The following is a 22,303-nucleotide window of genomic DNA, read 5'->3' as shown; positions in this document are numbered from 1 at the left end:
TTCTTTACCACTGCGCCCTGTGGGACGTCCCAAGTTACACATCTGGCAACAGTATGAAAAGAATTCTACAGCATGCTTCATCACTCACATTCTGAAGATGCCTAGTCCTTATCAGGCAAAAAGGAAACAGCTTAGGGAAGAAAGAGCTTGTGGGTTGTTTGATTAGTGATCAAAACTCTACGATAGCACGATCTTGAAGGGTTGCCCTTAAGGCCTTTGGTGCATGAGTGCTCAGGCCTGTGAACTCACCCGGCCCGCGTAGTGCATAACGGTGAAAGCTGTGCCTTGGTCTCGGAGGGCAAGGTTCCCGTTTCCATCCTTCATAGGGGAGTAGACCGCATTTGTGTTTGAGGATTCCAGTAGACCGTGGAGCTTTTTGGGAAGACTTGGTTCCACTGACCAAATCATTTGACTTTCTTCATCCAATAAAGAGAGAAATCCAGAAGGCTTCTGAAAGTTAAAAAGACAGTTGTTTTTTCCCTTCCATTCCTCATTCTGCTATTTTCGTTATTGTTCACACATACCATTTGCAGCCTCATCGTGTTAATACGATCACTCAAAACAGGAGTTTCTCTTTCAATACATGTCTATTTTTGTTCTTCACTGTGTCCCCACCACCTAGCAAACCTTTGATGTAATGTTGGCCCTCAGTAGTATTTTTTGATCAGGAATTAATAAATAAATAAAACAGTGTGCTTTAACGTCCTGAAAACACAGGCATATATTCTCATCTTAACAAAAATAGAATTTCCAACCACAGACAAGCTGTATCTTTTCTTTCTGGTATATAGACCTATACATGTGCCTGCATGCTAAGTCACTTCAGTCGTGTCTGACTCTTTTCAACTCCAGGGACTGTAGCCTGCCAGGGTCCTCTAAACATGGATTTTCTAGGCAAGAATACTAGAGGGGTTAGCCATGCCCTCCTCCAGGGGATCTTCCTGATGCAGGGATCGAACCTGCGTCTCTCAATTCTCCTGCATTGGTGGGCGGGTCCTTTACCACTAGTGCCACCTGGGAAGCCCACAGACCTACATATTTGTGTAAAAATGCAACTTTCACTCTGTACTTAGTATGTCTTTTCGTGGCGCTTTGCAGAGGGATCAAAGAGAAGTAACAGCAGAAATATCAACTGTCATTTCCAGTTCGTAATGATGAGGCTTCCACTGAGATAACCGCTCCAAAGAGGACCCCAAGGACGAGAGTAACCAAAGAGATAAACAATTTTGTTCCACTGACCACTGTTTAGCAGCCAAAGACACAGCAGCAAGTGTGGAGGAGCGCAGTGGTACCCAAGGCTTTCCACCTATGGTCAAGTATATGTTAACTTAAGTATATGTATTGTCAACCCATTTCTAAATGAAGAGTTAAAACTATATATTATGTGTGTCATTGTGAGAAGGGGCTTTCTGGAAGAGAAGAACTTCTGTAATTAAAACACAGCACACTGACAAGTTAGTAATAGACAGGAGACCATTTTGCATGTTATTAACAGGAAAATGAATAAATAAAGTAATTTATAAGTACACAGTTAAAAAAATAAAGGGTAGAAAGCCATATATTACTCTTTCCAATAGCGAAATGGCATTCATTTTAAACAATGTTCAAGTGTTTTAAAAATATTATTTGCAAATCTGTTTAATGCCTTATGTTAGTAGACACAGATTGCTGTTTGTATGAGAGATTTTCATTTTTATGATGGTGACACGGAGGCAAAGATTCTTGCTTTATAAGGTACAAACAAGAAAGATAAGCATAAACACCCACAGAGGCACTAAGATTATGCGGCACGTACGTATACACATCTTTTTCCTGCCAAAGTTTTCCATGTTCAGACTTAGAAATTTGGAGATAAACAAGATTTTTAGAATTTATTTTATGATCTTGCTAGTCTGGAAGTGAACGTCATTCAGTTGTGTCTGACTCTTTGCAATCCCATGGACTGTAGCCCACCAGGCTTCTCTGTCCATGGAGTACTCCCGGCCACAATACTGGAGTGGGTAGCCATTCCTTTCTCCAGGGGATATTCCCAACCCAGGAATGGAACGCAGGTCTCCCTCATTGCAGGCAGATTCTTTACCAGCTGAGCCACGGGGAAGCCCTCCACTGGATCTTCCTGACCAGGAATTGAACCAGGGTCTCCTGCACTGCAGGCGGATTCTTTACCAGCTGAGCTACCCGGGAAGCCCTGTCAGCCTTAGTACTATTTATAAAATAGTATATTTGTACAATGGGTATTGTAACTATTCCAAAAGGAGTGTTTTAGCGATATAACCACTGTTGAATATTCTTATAACAAAATGATCTGATTATTTCTTGTTCTTTCAATCAACTGGTAATCCTTCAAGCACCCTTTCAGAGGAAGGTTGTATGCTCCTCAACTGACCCTGACTGATTATGAATGAATTAAAAATCATCAAGTCTCTTACAAATTTTCTTGAAAGAAAATTCTCTGTCTCCAGTACTTTGAAATGCATGCATCCTGTAAAGTATCCAATTATATTATATGAATACCTGGAAAAAAAAATCCAAAACTCCAGTCTGGTTACCAAGAGAATAAGCCGTTTCCATGGTAACTCCCTCTTGTACACATTCTGCTTGCTCCTGTAGAAAAAGCACTTCATTGATGTACTGGTGCATCTTCTCGTTGGTCATGTTGACACAGAGCTATTGTAGGGAAAAAGAAAACAGTTCACAAGGTGATTCAGCAGGCACGTGCTCCAGCACACGCTTCAGACGGGCCAAGTGCTGACTCAAGGTGGTCAGCGCCAATTAGCGCATCCACTCGGCCCTGAGAAGCCAAGTAGAGAGCTTCACCGGATGTTGTTGACTTCACGTGGTCTGATTATGCAACTGAAAAAGAGTATGTTAAAATGAGCAGGAAGTATAATTACAACAGTAACTTACAAATTTGGGGTCTAAAACATACTTCAGTATTTAAAATATATATTTCCAAAATGAAATTATATTTGAGCCCTTGTCAACAAATGAAGATAAAAAGCTCCATTTTAATGAGAAGCCAGAGAAAGGAGGAGCAATTTTTGCCTCCTCATTTCTGTGGTAAAAAAAAAAAAAAACAACACCAGGGTTAAAAATGATGGTCTGGGGCAACTGCCCTGGTTTCCACTAGCGTTTCTTGCACCTAAGTGCCACAGTAAAAAACGGTTTCAGTAAATTTGATGATAAGTGAATGTCTGTAGACTGGATAAGCCTCCCTATTGCTTCAAGTACAAAATAAGACCTTTAAAAAAGAATTAACAAGCAAGAGGGAAAATTGCTACAAATATCTCCCTTATTCTCAATTAACTGGTTTGAAATAAAGAAATATTTTTAAAAAGTGTGTCTGTCTGAACATCCCCTGGATTTCCCCAGCCCTGGCTGACACCTGAAGGCAGCAGGTGGACCCTGGTCTGAGGACCCAGGGAGCTGAGCAGCCAGGGGCCTGGAGGGGTCAGTGGGCACTGAGGCCTGGTTCGGGGTATTCAGCTGTGGCCTCACGAGAGGGGCAGAGGGAGGGGCCCACGGCATACGCTCCTGGGCAACTGCGTGCCCAGCCTCATCCTTGTATGTAATTGATTAAACAAGGCTTTTTATGAGCCCCTCCCCAAAGAGTTACAAATAAAATAAGAATGATGCCACACTGCTGCTGTCTTGGAAATCATTTTAAAACTGGAATAACCTGAGAGAGAATTTGTCCAGACTTGGAATATCACCTCTTCCTTCTACCACTCCATCTGGGATCTCTGAAATTTCTTGAATTTTCTTCTTTCTCTCTGATTTGGCCAGTAGATAACCAGAGCTTTTTCTCTCTTCCTCTTGATGACTACATCTCATGAGATATATGCAAAGCTGGAAGGGTTTTAAATTTAAAACTGTTTCCTAAAGTAACTCACAACTTTGCAGATCAATTCTCTGAATATAAACATATTAAAAATATAGTTGCTTTATTTGAGAACGCACCATATAGAACGAAGTTTCCACTCTTGGTTGTTAAGGCAAAAACATTTTGAATACAGATACAGATCCATAAATCTGCACGAGAGCCGGGAAAGGGAGGCACAGAATTCAGAATTTAAATATCATCTGAAATATATTTCTTTCCTGATACAATCCTGATACAATCGTGAAGTGAAAACCGCTCAGTCATGTCCGACTCTTTGCAACCCCATGGACCATACAGTCCATGGAATTCTCCAGGCCAGAATACTGGAGGGGGTAGCTGTTCCCTTCTCCGGGAGATCTTCCCAACCCAGGGATCAAACCGAGGTCTCCTGCATTGCAGGTGGATTCTTTACCATCTGAGTCACCAGGGAAGCCCAAGAATACTGGAGTGGGTAGCCTGTCCCTTCTCCAGCAGACGTTCCTGACCCAGGAAATCAAACGGGGGTCTCCTGCATTGCAGGCAGATTCTTTACCAGCTGAGCTACCAGGGAAGCCCCGATTATAGCTGATACAGTCTAACACATTCATCCCCCTGACTCGTCCCATCAAAACTAAGTGATAGCAATACTTTGAGATCTATGTTTATTTTTTCCACGTGCTATAAATCTCTGGGAATGATTCGGGAGAGACAAATCTTTCTCTGTAAAACTATGCAGCATCCGCCCACAACAGTAGCTCCCCGTGAAAGGGATATATTTTCCTGTCGCTCTCATTATAATCATAAACGAATAATTCAGAAATTTCTGAAAATTGTTGATAGAGTAAAAAACACAAAATTAAAAAATAATTCACTTTACTTAAAGAAATAATTATCTGAGGTGTTCCTCCAAACTAATAAGGCGATAAACTCCTTTTCTCCTGAGATAATTTCTCTACCAAAGATTAATAAATGCTATAAAAGAAATTTCTTCAATTTGAAGTGAAATATTTATAGTAAATGTACAGAAAGTAAATGGCTCCATTATGAAATGAAGCCATTGGAAAAGATTCACTTTCATTAGATGATATACACAACTGAAATTTTTCAAACTTTCGACATTAAAATATGCATTGAATCATCTAAGACAACGCAAATAGATCCTACATCTCAGCAGTTTGATTTAGAAGTAGTTACAGAAGGTGGGCCTAAATGTTATATGTTTGGGGAAATAGATCACCCAAGACTTAAATGGAGAAGCTGTGAAAAATAACATGATGTCCATTATTGCATGAAAAAATAAAAAGAAGTCTGATAAAGGATTCTGAAACAAGCCCAGCAATGGCTGATTCTCTGCTGTAGAAGTGACATCCATATTATATGACACTTATCCTTCCCCTATTGGAGAAGGAAATGGCAACCCACTGCAGTGTTCTTGCCTGGAGAATCCCAGGGACAGAGGAGCCTAGTGGGCCGCCGTCTACGGGGTCGCACAGAGTCGGACACGACTGAAGCGACTTAGCAGCAGCAGCATCCTTCCCCTCATTTTGAGATGCTCTAGTTAAAAAGACTTAGGTAGATGTAGATTTCTCAAACATTTAATGTAATAATTTTATATAAATTATATAATATATGGTATCTATAAATTATACAATATGATAGTTCTCTTATCGTTTTGCATTCAGAATAGACTTCAGCTCTGTTATAAAGATTACTTTTGATGACAACTGACTAAACCCTCTTGCTCCCGACTGTTTATAGCTGACTACCTCTATATACACCTGGCTACAGTGTTTGAACTGACTCGAATGCTTTTATAATAAAAACTAGACATTTTAATTGGTTTTGCTTCCTAACATTTTACTGAACTGAATATGGATTTCAATGAATCGATCCACTGTTTAGAAAGGATGACAATATCAACCGCGAATGTGGAGAAAGCCACAGTGGTTAGAAAGAGCTGGAAAAAGGGCTTTTGGTCTTTTTTCCCCTTGCTTTTCTCCCCCCGCAGGAAGGAAAGTCTAAAATAATCTACCAAACTTTGGGTAACAAAAAAAAAAAGATTTGGCCTGCGCTTCTAAACAGAGGAAACCAAATGAATGCTCTCCTGGTCAAAATGATTCATAAAACATATAGCTTCTGTCCCGAGTGTTACCGTTTTGAAGCTGCAGTGTTGGGTGGGACTCTGTGACAGGGGGTGATCCTTACAATATATCGGAACTTTTAATTGTACACTGAGTTCTTTGTATTCTGGGGAGAAAAAAAAAATTTATTAAAATCCCAAGGAAAACTCCAGTTAGATACGTACTGTGAGTAGCCTGTGATTTCTGACTTGCAGCCTTTTTAACAGAATGTGGGCGTGGATTTCGAACAGCAGTGAGCGATGCATTTAAGGAAATCACAGCGAGCACACGGGATTAGAAGTAGACGTTTTTCAAACTCATTTTGAAGTCATGCATACAAACATTTTCATGAGAACAGTTTTCCTTTCCCTATTCTAAATTGCTCATCGCACTCACTGTTTCAGCAAAGGTTAAAATATAAAAAAAGTGCTAACAGCATGAACTTCAGAACCACCAGGACAGGCAGCTAGGGGGATGGCTGTGGACATAGCGCCCTGAGGCAGGCCCCTTGCTGAAAAGAAAAAAAAAAATGCATGCCACTAATGGCATCCAGTCCCATCACTCCATGGCAAATAGATGGGGAAACAGTGGAAACAGTGTCAGACTTTGTTTTTTGGGCTCCAAAATCACTGCAGATGGTGACTGCAGCCATGAAATTAAAAGACACTTACTCCTTGGAAGGAAAGTTACGACCAACCTAGATAGTATATTCAAAAGCAGAGACATTACTTTGCCAACAAAGGTCCGTCTAGTCAAGGCAATGGTTTTTCCAGTGGTCATGTATGGATGTGAGAGTTGGACTGTGAAGAAGGCTGAGTGCCAAAGAATTGATGCTTTTGAACTGTGGTGTTGGAGAAGACTCTTGAGAGTCCCTTGGACTGCAAGGAGATCCAACCAGTCCATTCTAAAGGAGATCAGCCCTGGGTGTTAACTGGAGGGACTGATGCTAAAGCTGAAACTCCAGTACTCTGGCCACCTCATGCGAAGAGTCGACTCATTGGAAAAGACTCTCATGCTGGGAGGGATTGGGGGCAGGAGGAGAAGGGGACGACAGAGGACGAGATGGTTGGATGGCATCACGGACTCGATGGACGTGAGTTTGAGTGAACTCCGGAGGTTGGTGATGGACAGGGAGGCCTGGCGTGCTGCGATTCATGGGGTCGCAAAGAGTCGGACACGACTGAGCAACTGAACTGAACTGAACTGAATGGAACGGTGGCCAGAATCAGGACAAGGACCTGCATGCTCTTGGTTTGTCCTCCCTGAGCTGTCTGTGTTACGTGTGCATATGCATGCGTGTGTTAAACACCATCAGAGAAAGACAGAAAGAAAGATCTGCAAAGGCAAAGTAGCTTATGTATCTAGAAGCATAAATCTGCATCAGTAATTGAGACTATCACTGCCGTCAATGCAAAACAGTCATTATTTTTATTTTTCAACTCTACCCATCGAACTGTGTTTGAGTTTCATTAAAATCCCCCAGCATTCCCTGGAGTAGACGTTAATGTAGGTAAAAGGTGGGTTTTCATAAATGATAATGAACAATTATTAACAACTGTTTAATCAGCATGCACCTTCTCTGATTAAAATACATGCTTTGTACATTAGCTGCCATTGTGGGGCAGTTTAATAGTAAAAGCCAGGCACCCTTTGAAAACACTCTTTAGTAACAGGCCATTATTGCTTATCCAGATGGCCCATCATTTGTATTAATGACAAACTTAATTTCTTGAGTAAATTTTCACCAACTGTTCCCCCTTTATTTTTATTACTCAGTGAAATTTATCTGAAGCAAAAATATAATAAAGCGTGACATATGCATCACGGAATTAAAGTGGAGATTAATTAAAGCTGACTCCAGCTGAAGGCAGAGCCCCAGGCGTTAGACTGGGATTCAAAATCCTACCGAACACTGGAATTGACCAGGCGCTTTTAAAAAAGGCTGATGTCTGGGTCTGACCCCATACCAATTAAATCAGAGTGGGGCCTGGCATTGATAGATTTTAGAAGTTTTCCGGGTGATTCGAACGTGGAGACAGATGATGGCATACACAGTCCATTAACTGATTTCCACATCAATTTATACACACACACACATGCATGACATATATCATACCATTATACCTTAAAGGACATTTGTTTCTGTCCAAAGTGTCCTTTAGTGGGAGCGAGGCTCAAGAGGCAGGGTACACATGTCTACTACGCACAGCTGATTCATTCTGCACAGCAGAAACTAACACAACACAGTGGAGAAACTATTTGTTGTTGATGTTGTTTTAGTTGCTCAGTACCATTCAACTCTTTGGAGACCCTGCGGGCTGTAGCCCACCAGGCTCCCTTGTCCATGGGATTTCCCAGGCAAGAACACCAGAATGGATTGCCATTTCTTTCTCCAGGGGATCTTTCCTACCCAGGGTTCAAACCCACGTCTCCTTCATTGGCGGGCAGATTCTTTACTGCTGAGCCGCCAGGGAAGCTCAAAGAAAACATATCCCAAATTAAAATAAATTAAAACAACAACAGCAAAAAATAAAACACCAAAATGTCCTTTAGACATCTGCCTCGTGAGACATTTGACCCATCCCATGCCAAAAGGTCCTTGATATTTGCATGCGGGCTCAGTTGCTTAGTCGTGTCCAACTCTTGCGACTCTATGGACTGTAACCCACCAGACTCCTCTTGTCCATGGGTTTATCCAGGCAAGCATGTTGGAGTGCGTTGCCATGCTCTCCTCCAGGAATCTTCCTGAAGCAGGGATCAAGCCCATGTTTCTTATGTCTCCTGAACCGGCAGGCGGGTTTTTTACCACTAGTGCCACCTGGGCGATCTTCTGGGAAGATTACTGTTTCGTTAAGAAACCAAACACCCTTTCCGTCTCTGGATTCTCACTGAGATTTCAAATCAAACTCTGTGTCATAGGTTTTAAGCTAATATAGCTGGAAGTTACTTCACAGGCATGGAGACATTATTTTTATACAGATAACAAGAACACTTTCTCTTCCTACTGTATTTCTTTTAGGGATTCTGTCATTTTTCAACAGGGGTTCAAAAATTAAATTCAAGGGAGGTGGGACGGGGGTTCAGGGTGGGGAACCCGTGTACACCAGTGGCGGATTCATGGTGATGTATGGCAAAACCAATACAATATTGTAAAGTAAAAAAATAAATAAATAAATAAATAAAAATTAAAAATAAATTCAACATTTTAATGAGATTAATTCATGCCTATAATCTCCTTTAATGTGAATCGCCAATATTTAGGGGTTGGTCAACAATAAACGTATTAGCTAATTTTCTTGCCATATTCTGCATCACAATCTGCTAATGTCAGATTGAAACACACAAACACTACTGGAATAAAGGTCTTTTTCAAAGAGTTCTCCTTATCCAGGATTAAACACAAAGCCTAGAGATACGGGCCACAAAGGAGGCTGAGTACTGAAGAACTGAGGTCTTAGAAATGTGGTACTGGAGAAGACTCGTGAGAGTCCCTTGTGCCAGGGGCCGGCGTGAGGAACTCCGCCCATGGCAAAGGTCATGAGGAAGGAGGCTTGGCATGCACAAAGGCCTGATCGAGCCTCAGGAAACCCCTGTTCCCGAGCATCTACCCCCAAAACCAGAGTCTGCCTACTTTACTGTTTCATGCTCTTGCCTACACCTCTGACTTTATGGGGGGCTGTTCCCCACCAGTTCTCTCGGAGAAGGAGTAAACGTGCAGCTCCAGTTAATAAAAATTCCTGGGCGTGACAAGAGTGTTTCAACTTACAAACTCCTCTGAAGGTTCTCTCTAGCCTGCCTGAGCGGGTTCGTCCGGCCACATGTGATTGTTTACAGCCTCCCAGCCATGAGAGGCACGAGATGCTTTAAAACTTTCTAAATACACCTTGCTGATATTTTCCTTTGTTGTGCAGAAGTTTTTAATTTTAATTAGATCCCATTTGTTTATTTTTGCTTTTATTTCCAGAATTCTGGGAGGTGGATCATAGAGGATCCTGCTGTGATTTATGTCGGAGAGTGTTTTGCCTATGTTCTCCTCTAGCAGTTTTATAGTTTCTGGTCTTACATTTAGATCTTTAATCCATTTTGAGTTTATTTTTGTGTGCGGTGTTAGAAAGTGATCTAGTTTCATTCTTTTACAAGTGGTTGACCAGTTTTCCCAGCACCACTTGTTAAAGAGATTGTCTTTACTCCATTGTATATTCTTGCCTCCTTTGGTCTCTTTTGTTTCTTTTGCATTTATTTCTGCCCTAATTTTTAAGATTAAAGATTTTTAAATTAAAAAATAAATAAATAAATAACAAATAAATAAATAAAAAACAAAAAACAAAAACAAAAACAAAACTTTCTAAATACAGACTCTTTTGAGAAGTTAAAAAATTATTAGTATAGTATAGTGGGTTGGTTAGGAATTATATTGGTGAAGGGGTTTTTCATTTATTGTGCCAATAATTACTGCTAATTCCCTGCCCTGGGTGTGACAAGGGTGTTTCAGGTCAAACCTCTCTGCTGACAGACTAGTTTGTGTGACAACCTCTCAACCATAAACAGCACAGAGAGTTTGGAGTATTTTGAAAGTCTTAATTAGCATAGGGCTTTTCTCATTGTTGAGTCAATGACTGCCACCAGGCCTCCATATCCTTAGGCACCTGGGAATATATTAATCAATGTATTTGGAATATAGAAAAGGAAATATAGTAGTTTTTGATGTTAGCAATACTAGACTTTTTGAGTTAATGAATTTTCTCTTTTGTTATAGATCACTGTACTTTGTTATAAATCACTGTGTCCTTGCTATGCAAAAATGTAACTTTATCACTATCTTAAGACTAAATAGATCTTCAGGGGAACATTGGTGAAGGGTTTTCATTTGTTGAGCCAATATTTGCTGCTAAATCTCCATATTCCCTGCCCTTATAATGAATATAACTAGCATATAGGAAAAATAAGTATTAACCGTTAAGATTAATCATGTTAAGCCTTAGGCTAAGTAAGTTCCTTTCTTGGTTGTAACCCGCTACACACTCACCCTACAGGAATGCAGCTTTATCTGCTACCTTCAGAGGGTGGCGCCTGGTTTAAGAAAAAATACCCTTGTAAAAAATAAGTTTTTTGGTTATCAGAAAGAAAGGATCATAAAATGTCAGCAGGCCTCATGGCCAGAAGATGATGTAAAACCCATAAGACCTTTGTATAATTTTATATGAAGCACCTGATTGCGACAAGGGTCAGGTCTGCAGACCCCCACATGACTCTGTATTCATCCTATGTATAACAAAAGGTATATAAACAAACCTAAAAAATAAAGAAATCGGATCAGTTTCTGGAAAGACTGATTCCCCCGTGTCGTTTTCTTCCCTTCCGGCTGAATTCCCATCTGGTACGTGGGTACTCACCAAGCCTACTAACTTTGCCTGGGCTTCTAAGATCAGACCGGGGAGGCCTCAATGCCTCCTCTCCTTCGGGAGAACGGGAAGATGCCTGTGGCCTACGTAAGAGGTGATTGGTATTCCACGTAAACCAAGTTATTCAGTCTCCTTTTCTCCACTAATTTTCCTACTACACTATCCGTTTCTAATCTCTCTATATATCTGTAATTAAATAAGTTTTTTCCTAGGACCCCTACTCTGTCTCCCCTTCGAATTATCCTGCATCCACCGGGGCTGGACCCCGGCACCCTTGGACTGCAAGATCACAACAGTCCACCCTAAAGGAGATCAGTCCTGAATATTCATTGGAAGGACTGATGCTGATGTTGAAGCTCCAATACTTCAGCCACCTGATGTGAAGAATTGACTCACTGGAAAAGACGTTGATGCTGGGAAAGATGGAGGGCAGGAGGAGAAGAGGGCAACAGAGGATGAGATGGTTGGATGGCATCACTGATTCAATGGACACGAGTTCGATCAAACTCCAGAAGATGGTGAAGGACAGGGAAGCCTGGTGGCTGCAGTTCATGAGGTCACAAAGAATCCGACACGACTTAGTGGCTGGACAATGACAAAGAGATACTGAAAACATCACAGACTTCAGAGCCCTGGCTAAGGTGCCAGAGAAAGAAAGAGAATGGCTCAAAAGTGCCACTCTGGGACCCAATGGATTTGCATGTGAATTCCCATGTAGCCCCAGGAAGGCTTCTAGATGTCCCTCAGCTTTCTGAGAAGGTGCTGCAAGAGCTCATGATCATAAGGGAAGAACATCTGAGTTACAGGAATAACTCCAGAAATTGTAGCCACTATTGATTGTTAGCAGAAGGCTAAATGGAACCATGCTCGCAGTCAGCACTCCTGGGGCTTTGGATCTGCAGACTCATTATTGTAAAGCTGAGCTTTTTCCTGGTTAGTTGTCATCAAAAGAACTCAACTGACTCTTATCTAAAGTGACCTGATACATATTTTCAAATACATTAATTCTTCCTATTATATTTTGTAGCACTTCCTTTTAATCACCCTGGCGCAGGCATACCCCAGAGATACTTTGAGTTAAGTTCCAGACCAGGGCAGGAACAGGAATGTGGCAATAAGGCTAATCACATGCATCTTTTGGTTCCCCAGAACCAAACTTCTTGGTGAATGCAGGGGATTCACCAAGAAATGTTACGCATATACCACACTGCACTCCACTAAGTGTGCAATAGCATTGTGTCTAAAGAAATGTACATAATTAAAAACTACTTTACTGCTAAAAATACACGGAACAGCGTCTGGGCCTTCAGCAAGTCTTAGCAGTAATACTAATGCTCACCGATCACAGACCGTCGTAACAAATATAACAATAACAAACAAGCATGGCACGTGAGAATTACTGAAGCATGACAGAAAGACATGAACTGGGCAGATGCTATTGGAAAAATGGCACCAGCAAAGCGTGCTTGATGAAGGGTTGTCCCAAAACTTTAATTTGTAAACAACGCAATGTCTGTGAAGCCGAACGAAACGAAGTGCAATAAAAGGCCTGACTTCACTCTACAGGGAAGAAGATACACCTGCCCTCGCCAACTCACTTATTTATATTAAACAACTGGATTTGCTGAAAAACTTCACTATGAAAAAAACAATGGCATATAAAATTTATTAAAAGTTTATTGCCTCTATATTTAATAGAATAAATAAATAAATAATATTGTATCATAAGAGAAATAAAAAAAAAATACCCATAAGAAGGTAGCAATTAAAGCTTAGGAAATGTATTATATAATAATAATGAACCTTTAACTTTCAAACAACCTTTGAAACATTCTGGAATCAGATGCTGGTTCTGTGTGTTCTTCCTTGAGTCGCTTAAATTCTCTGAACCTTAGTTTCCTTAGCTCTAAAATGGTGATATTGTTTAAGTTAAAAAGTTTTGCGGGGAAAAAATTTCATTAAATGTGCACTTTCCATGCTCAAAATTGCTTTCTTCAGCTTCATTTTTTTTGTTCCCCCCAAAATGTTTTCAAAACTGTTAAGCTGAAGACCTCTAACCACACTATTTTTAAACATAGACTACAATATTATTACAAGAAGTACATTACAATAGCGTGTCATTAATTAATCTGCTTATTTTTCAATAGGAATCGGAATAGAACTATACTAGGGTTCTGATATGTAAAAAAATTAATTTCCTCATTCTATTTTTTTCTTATATTGTGTTATCAATAGTGTGGTGAGTTCCTGAAAAGATTCCAGAAAATTCCAGAAAATTAGATTCCAGAAAATTAGATAGAGAAAAATGTTCTCAGAGCTAGACATTTAATGAATGTATGATTTGGGAATTTAAATATGAAACAAGGTTAGGGTAATTTCTTGTATTCGTAGATCAATTCATTGAGCTGAAAATAGATTATATGGATACCTAATAGTCTATCAGAACATGTGCTGTGATTAAATACCACAATGAAGTATCACCCCCCAAGCAGTCAGAATGGCCATAATTAAAAAATCTACAAATGCTGGAGAAGATGTGGAGGAAAAGGCGCCCTAAACTAGGTTAGAAACAAGGGCCTACTGTACAGCATCGGGAATTATACTCAATTTCTTGTAATGGCCTATAATGGAAAAGAATCTGAAAGGGAATCTATATATATACATAACTGGATCACTTTGCTGTACACCAGTCAATAAAACACTGCATAAATTAACTATACTTCAATCAAACAAATCAGAGGAACAATACATGGGACTTGCCATGCGAGGGGTGAAAACAGAAGCCTTTTCCTCACTAAGGTTTTCCTAGTTCTTCTCCCAAGATATCCACTTAGAATTGGTCCTTCTCACATTTGTGCCCCACCTACCTCACTGTAATACGCATACCTTTCCTAGTGCCTAATGCAGAATCTGGAACTTGGTACACATACAAAAAACATTTGTTGAATGAATGAACCACAGAGGACTCTGATGCAAATGAGCCAGAAAATATGGACCCTTCCAGGTTCCGAGGAGACACCTTCTTACAGAGCAGAGACCATAGCACCCTCACTTTTCCCATCTGTAAGATGGAATTATGTCCACCAAGAGCAAATGGCTTGAGTTCAACTGATGGGTTCAATTGATGGCTGCTAATATATCCTCTGGGCTCCCTTGGTGGCTCGGATAGCAAAGAATCTGCCTGCAAAGCGGGAGACTGAGGTTCACTCCCTGGGTCGGGAAGATTCCCTGGAGAAGGGAACGGCAGCCCACTCCAGTATGCTTGCCTGGGGAATCCCATAGACAGAGGAGCCTGGTGGGCTACGGTCCATGAGCTGGCAAAGAGTTGGACATGACTGAGCAACTAACACTTCCACTTTCTTTCCATATGTCCACCGATTTCTTTCTGTGTCATATCTAGGATAGTGATTTCACAACTAGGTATTGCATGGGGTTTTTTAAAGGTTGAGGTTGACAAACTATATAATCTTATTTCATAGAACTTTACAAGTCCAGGCATTTGGCTTTTTCCAAACCTTTGAACACTTAGCCCAAACCCGAGTTATCCTTCACCAGGACTTTCCAAGAAATCTCCCTCTTTAGAAAAGATTTTGTAAGCAGGGAAATGTTTCAAACCCTTGAAGACTCTTCTGAAATCCACTTAGAGGAAGCCTCACTTGACAACTGGTCAGCTGTCATGATCTTATCCTCCACAACAGAAGCTTTTACTTTGAACGACTGTGTTATCTTTCCAAACTCTCTGTATTCTTATAGCAGACTGCTGATAAGCAGTTTACAGACTGCATGGTTTAAGTCTCATTTCACGTGGCTGCATGCTATGTGTCTAGTGGGAAATTGGGGGAAATTATTGAATGTTAAATCATTAGCTTCCACTACTTTGTTCTTTATGACTTTGGTGAAGATCTGTAGCCTGCAGAGCTTGGCAATAGCAACTGTTGGGAGAACACATTCTAGCATTTATTAAAATAATATTTATATAATCTTAGAGTTTTCTCATTTATTCTAGATGGTACAGGCATACCGTATTTTATTGTGCCTCACAGACATTGCCTTTTTCACCAGTTGAAGCTCTCAAGTTACCTTGGATCAGGTAACTCTACCAGCATCTGCTTTTCAACAGTTGTTGCTCAACTCATGCCTCTGTGTCATATTTTGGTAATTCTTGCAATATTTCAAACTTATTATTATTGTTATTATATTTGTTATGGTGACTTGTGATCATTGATCTTTGGTGTTTCTACAAAGACTTGCTGAAGGCTCAGATGATGGTGCTTTTTAGGAATGAAGTCTTTATTATTAGGGTGCAGACATCAGTGCTGGTTTTTTTTTGTTGTTTTAGATTTAAGCTATAGCACACTTAATAGATACAGTGTAGTACAAACATTACTTTCATATGCACTGTGAAACAAAAGGAAACGCATGTGACTAGGTTTGGCAGTATTTGCCTTTTCTCTGTGGTCTGGAGCTGAGTCAGCAGTATCTCAGAGGGGCACCTGTATCTTATGGATGATCTCAACATACTCAGCAATGAAAAGAATAACCCAATAAACCTCATCTGCAATCAACCGACTTCAACAATTATCAACAATTACCACCTCATAGCCAATTCTGCCTTATCCATTTCCTTGTCCATTACCCTCAAAATTAGATTCACTGAAGCAATTCTCAGACATTGTGTCATTTAACTGCAAATATTTGAGTATAATTCTCTAAGCTACAATGTCTTTTGAAAAGTACCTTCACAGTATCTATATCACATATAATTTCTATCAAGGATAATTTTTTAACTTTGTCAAATACCCAGATTTCACATTACATTAATTCATAATTTTTACACTTAAGCAAATCAGGACCCACATAATGCCTATATACGTAAGTGATTTATACGTCTCTTAGAGCTCCTTAGATCTGGCAGTCACCTTCTTCTTGCATTTTACATGTTGAAGAAATCAGGTCATTCATCTTGCACTGTTTCTCAGGGTTTAGATTTTGTCGGGTGAACTCTTGTGGTTTAGTTTATCGTTCTTTCATCAGCTATTTTTTTAATTTTTATTTTTTTGATGAGGGCCATTTTTACAGTCTTTATTGAATTTGCTACAAATATTGCTCCTGTCTTATATTTTGAATTTTGGGGCCTTGAGGCATGTGGGATCTCAGCTCTCGGACCAGGAATCGAACTCAGAATGGAAGGTGGAGTCTTAACCACTGGCCCGCCAGGGAAGTCCGTCCTCCGTCCCCAGGTTCTATTGGTAGCTGCATCAATGCACCTCATGACGCTCAGGACTTTTCCTTTCCTTCCTTCTCTCCTCCTTTCTTTCCATCTTCCCTTCCTCGGCAGGACACTCGACAAGCATCTGGTATACTGCTGCCCTTCTTTGTAAGTCAGCTGTGAGCAGTCCTCCCGGCAGAGATGCCTAGATCCATCACTTATCAGGGGCGGTAACGCTGACTTGCTCTAATTCCATCATCCATTCTTCATTTATTTATAGTGAGATCGCACCAAGTTATACTTGTAAAGTAACTTGGGGAGAATCCAGACCTTCGTAATATCAAGGCTTTCTAATAATGCCGGAAGTCTTTTTTCATTTTTCACCTGTAATTATGCACCTTCCAGGGGCATTTTAGCTCTCACTTAGGCCAGTTGCTAGCTTTGATGATGTAAATGTTTTCTTCTTTCCCTCTGTCTTCTGGTAAACTGCCTTAAGAACACGCAAAAGTCCTTTGTTTGACGTGCCGATGCACACGTGCCACTGTGTCAGGCTCTCGCTGTCTGCAGCCATATTTTCATTCGTCCTTTTCAGCTGTCTAAATAGTAATAATCTCTGGACCCGAAAAATATTTTTGCCTCTTCCTGTCACATCGTGCCTTAAATTCCCTTCGCTTTACTAACATCAGTGGTACCACGATGTCTAAGGGCACTAGCATTTCCTATTAGCTGAAACAAACTCTCAGGTAAAGTATCACAAGCTGTCAGCTAGTCTTCGGGAGCTTCTTGAGCATACCGAGGATGGCGGTCCTGATTTTTGGAGTACTTCTTAGAATCTTCTCAAACTGTCCCTGTCCTAAATATATGTCAGGTTTCTTACGGAAAATGCTTATGAATGAATGATTGTCAAGAAATATATAAATGTATGTTTTCCTATGCCTGAGCAAGAAGAACCACTAGCAAATTTACTACAGATTTTTTCTTATGAGTGTGCTCTTTAAATTTTAATTTAAACATGTCTGCTAGTGATCGATCACTCAGTCGTGTCCGACTCTTGGTGACCTCACGGACTGCAGCCCAGCAGGCTCCTCTGTCCCTGGGATTCTCCAGGCAAGAATACTAGAGTGGGTTGCCATTCTCTTCTCCAGGGGATCTTCCCAACCCAGGGATCGAGCCTTGGTCTCCTGCATTGCAGGCAGATTCTTTACCGTCTGAGCCACCAGGAGAGCAAGATTTTTTCTTATCAGCTTCCTCTTTAAATTTCAGCTGAAACACATCTGCTAAGCTTGTTATATGCATAAGGTGGTATCACACCTGACTGCAGCTCTGTGGGGGCTGACACTCTAATGAGAAGCCCATAGGTCAACAAGCTCAAAGCAGAATAGAACAGATACTTATAAAGACATTAAGACCCTTCTGGGTTTGGTTCTGAATATAATATTGATCTGGTAAGCATTCTGCTGCAAGTTTCCAGTGGAATACAACATGCGGAAGTTCACCATTCTATCAGCAACTTCAGAGTCTAAGATGCACCATTCAAACCAATGGCCTTTAAAACACTGCACAGGCAAATTCAGGAATCTGCTAAATCCGCCATAAGCTGAGACATGATTCCTCACAAAGAAAATAATTTTATTTTTCAAAATGCCAGCAAGCAATGGCCAACCTACCCAGCAAACTAAAGGCACGTCTTTCAAAATATTTATTGTTTTCTTAATTTAAGTCTAAAACACTTGGCCTTGAGCTTTTACTTGGTCTTAAGTATCTAAAGCTTTTGGTATTTAACAGATTTGTTTTTTTAGATTAAAAAAAAGCCATTCTTTGTTATATAAAAATCTCAGATCATGTATATGTGGTTAACTATATAGTTAAAATATTTAACTTAAGGAAAGAATGATAAGGGACACATGTAACTGTAGTAAAGATGTTAGTTTTCATGAAAAGATAATATGAATGTTTTGTACATTTCAGCTGCCAGCATAGGCCTGATGGGTGCCCAGGAGTGGGTGCAGAGGGGAGCCTGGGAGCCCAGCCTGTGTGGACACTGCCCACCTGTGATTTTTGCATGTCACTAACCAGGAGATGCAGAAACTGTGAGTCTCCTTAGAGACCAGAAATCTGTCTTTTTCTAAGACAAAAATGTAAGGAATCAATACCACTGGCATCAACATTCAAACATGGGGGCTGAGCTGCACTGGTGGAGGCGGCTGCAGGCCTGCGTCTCGCGTGGGACAGCCTGCTGCCAGCTCTTCACTGCCTTCTTCCTTACAGGCATCACTGCTTCTCTTAATAATGAGCAGGAAATAAACAGAACCACGGAGTCCTCCCTTTTGCATGAATCCATGGCCGCAGAAGCATAAAGGGAGCAGCGAACTCTGGTCTCCTTGGTATTATTTCAGCGGAGAATTTGGGTCGAGCTTTGCAGAGAAATGATTCATGATGATTCACCCTGGATTAAGTGAGTCAGCACGATTAAGACCTAGTCACAGGGCTTTGCACCCCGTTTTTAGGGGGATAAAGGCCGAATTGGAAAAGGTTTTTGGGTGTTCCCACTTACAGAGGTGATCGTAGCTAGCCACCATTTCTTACACACGTGCAGAGAGCTGGAAAATGACCCCAGAACCTCCTTAATAGGCAGCTTGTCTACGCTCACAGCTCTGTGGGTCTGTTGCCATCTTGACATTACAGAAAAGGAAACCAAAGCTCATTACAGATTCTACATGTTGGCCAAGACAGCTCTGCTAGTAAAAGTCACAGAATTGGGTTTCAACCTCATGCTAGTTAATTTCTTATCCGGTGTCACTAATCACCCTAAGCACTGCATACTTGAAATTTTTCATGTAATATAATACAGCGTGGCTTTTCCTTTTTCCACCTGTATCTTTTACAGGTTTATTTTTCCTTTTCTGCTGAAGCAAATTTTATTTCTATTCTTAACATTTAATTTTTACATACACTTAATTCAATTAAACTATTTGCACTATACTAATAGCATGCCTAAAGAACTGAGTGCCTTTCAAGTCCCTTAAATTGTAAATGGATTAAAAATAATCAATGCCTCTTTAACCTCCTTTTATGAGTTGTCCATTAGTCATACGAATGCATGTGGCGTAAAGCTGAATTTACAAATAAGAACACTGAGCGTGAAAGAGTATGTCCATTCTGATTTTTGGCCAGGGGTTTCTAAAGACCTTCACCCTCATTTCAGAGATGCCAACACTGTCTCTGTCCCAGTTGAAATGACATTTCTATAAATACTGCTCCGGTCTTCATTTAATACTGTCTTTTAAACAGGCGCCTCTGTTTAAAACTAAATGATTAGGCCAGTTTACAAGGTCATATAAAAATGATGACTATGTCAACAAACCAGGAACATTAATTTAAAACAGGGTGGCGAAGTACTTCTTTTAATTATATGTGTGCAAGAAATCATGGGGACAGTCTCTAATGAATTCACAAGAGGTAACTATTAGTTGGAAAAACCATTCCAGTTAATAAAATTTCAAAAGAAATCTACTTACTTGTTCAAATTCATTCTTTTGAAATTCTTCAAATCCGAAGATGTCCAGAATCCCAACGCCCCACGTCTGTGAGCTGAAAAGGAACAGAACACAGCTGAACGGGCATCCTTAACCCTGCCCACGGCCACTCCAGGTCGGAGAAACCTGGCCACTGCACACATCGTTGATAACCTAACGGTGATCTTAACCTAGTGAAAAACTGAAAATTAGGAGGGAAAAGTGTTCTTTGAATGCTTTGATTCAAACACAGACTCATTAACAAAAATGCGTTTGATATCTAAGTACAAACTGCAACAATAAATGGATGGTTTAACATTTGCTTCTCTGAAACACTTTCTCTGTCGTCTCCTTCAACCAGACTTGCATCCTCTGAAGGACTTTGCAGCTACCTGTTGAGTGGGTCTCCTCAGCTAAAACTTGTACCTTGCCAGGCTACCCCAGCAGCAAGTCAAGCCATTTCTCCTCACACATAAGTACAACATGAGTTAACCCCATTCAGCCACACGCATGTTCTTTCACAGATTAAACTGAGCCACTCCAAAAATAATGCTGTTCCTCAAAGTGTTCTTGTAAATAAAGAAGAAACGTGAAGAGCATGAAATGTGGGTGCAAAATGGACAGGGATCCAAGTAATGACTTCATTCTCCCGCATAAACGATCATCCTCAGAACTCGCTCGTCCGGGACGGTCAAAGCACAGACGCCGGCCGCCTCGCTCTATCAGCCCAGGTGTCCGGTCCTGCACCCTTCCTCAACCCCCCGCCTCTTTCCACACCACACACGGAGTGAGTGAGGAGAGGAGGGGGACCTTGCTTGACCCGGCGACGCCAACAACCTGCATCCTGTGGGGCTGTGGGGGCAGCACAGGGTGGTGTGGGGGGTACCCCTGAGGAGCTTCTTGCAAAGAAAGGCCTGGATGCTTCTGGAACACTGGTCAGCCCACCCCTCACGTTAATGTCTCTCTGCAGCACATCTGCAGGGGGAATGCGCTCCACATTTTCCGCCAGTGGGAGTGACGGTCCCTCACCACGACAGTGCTCCCGTACCACGACGGTGCTCCCTGTCCCATCACCAGTCTCCTTGTCGGCACAGAGGGTGCGGGCTTTGGTTTTGTTTGCTTGGCCGCGCCGCATGGCTTGCGGGATCCACTATCCTGTCTCTATTTACTGCTGATAGTACAAATATGAGCTTCCTAAGTAGGAAGGAGAGCACTTTTAAAGCCCTAATACAAGCATCGCGTGGCAAACAGTGTGAGTCAGTTAAGGAAGCAGCGAACCATTCACTGGAGGTCTCTAGGTAACTGATTCAGTATTTTAGAAAAGAAAAGAAAAATAAAGTCTTTCCCCGTGTCCAAATAAATTCTACATGGTTTAGGGAGTCAAATGCTAGAACAGGAAGCTATAAACACATACAGGAAAACAAATGTAACCATTTTTTTCCCCTTGCTTTCAGTTCTGCGAAAGGTCGAAGGAAAACATTCAAAAGTATGATTATGCAGATACTAAATTCCTCGGATGATAAATAGTATAAATGCAATTAAGTTCTGTTAGAGGTCACTATTGTTTTAAAACTCATGGTCTCTTTCATGTTCACAGATCTTCTGCCCGCCCCGCCTCTTTCCACCATCTTTACAATGTGGACAGAGGGACGACGTCGGGGGTGAAGCTCGCTCAGTGGGGACCGTGGTGCTGAGGTTCAGGCGGACCTGTCGCTTTGCTGCGTGTGTGTGTGCGCTTTCCCTGTAACGACCTGCATCGTTTGTCTTGTAGGAGGCTAGTGATGAAGCTTGTCAAGTTTTGGAGTTACTCCCATCTTCGCAAGTATCCGGATTCAAACACTTTTTAGTTGGATAACTTTGGCAAAGTCATTAATGTTTAAATTTTCTGAGCTGCAGTTTCATCATCTGTAAATCTAAGATAACAAATCATATTTATCCAGCTAGACATTTCCTATGTAAGAAGTGAGGTAAAGAAAGTTCTAGAGTAATAGCTAGTACACAGTGTGTCTCTAGTCACTGGAAGTTGCTTTAAGAAAACGTTGTTTAAACGTGCTCTAGAAGTAAAGAGGGTGGCTAACAGAAGAAATATAAACATCAAATCAGCAAAGTAAAGTGTCAATCTCATGAAAACTGCAAAAGAAATAAAATTCTGAAAAATTATGATGAGAACGATATTCCCGAACACTTTTGTTGGC

The 22,303-nt window shown here is 40.9% G+C and overlaps 1 protein-coding gene across 1 annotated transcript in view; it reads right to left on the bottom strand.

Annotated features, from left to right (window-relative positions):
* MYO16 (myosin XVI) overlaps positions 1-22,303 on the bottom strand; it is a 395,654-nt gene that overhangs the window by 159,502 nt on the left and 213,849 nt on the right. The window contains exons 20-22 of the mRNA XM_052650218.1: positions 20,112-20,184; positions 2,515-2,667; positions 250-450 (exon numbers count right to left, since the gene is read on the bottom strand). Coding sequence (XP_052506178.1) covers positions 250-450; positions 2,515-2,667; positions 20,112-20,184 — 427 coding nt within the window. The remainder of the gene's footprint in view (positions 1-249; positions 451-2,514; positions 2,668-20,111; positions 20,185-22,303) is intronic.

This window comes from Budorcas taxicolor, chromosome 12 (assembly GCF_023091745.1).
Source record: "Budorcas taxicolor isolate Tak-1 chromosome 12, Takin1.1, whole genome shotgun sequence".
Classification (NCBI taxonomy): Eukaryota; Metazoa; Chordata; class Mammalia; order Artiodactyla; family Bovidae; genus Budorcas; species Budorcas taxicolor.
Note: the sequence above shows the minus strand (reverse complement) of the source record. Positions and strands in the feature narration are given on the sequence as shown.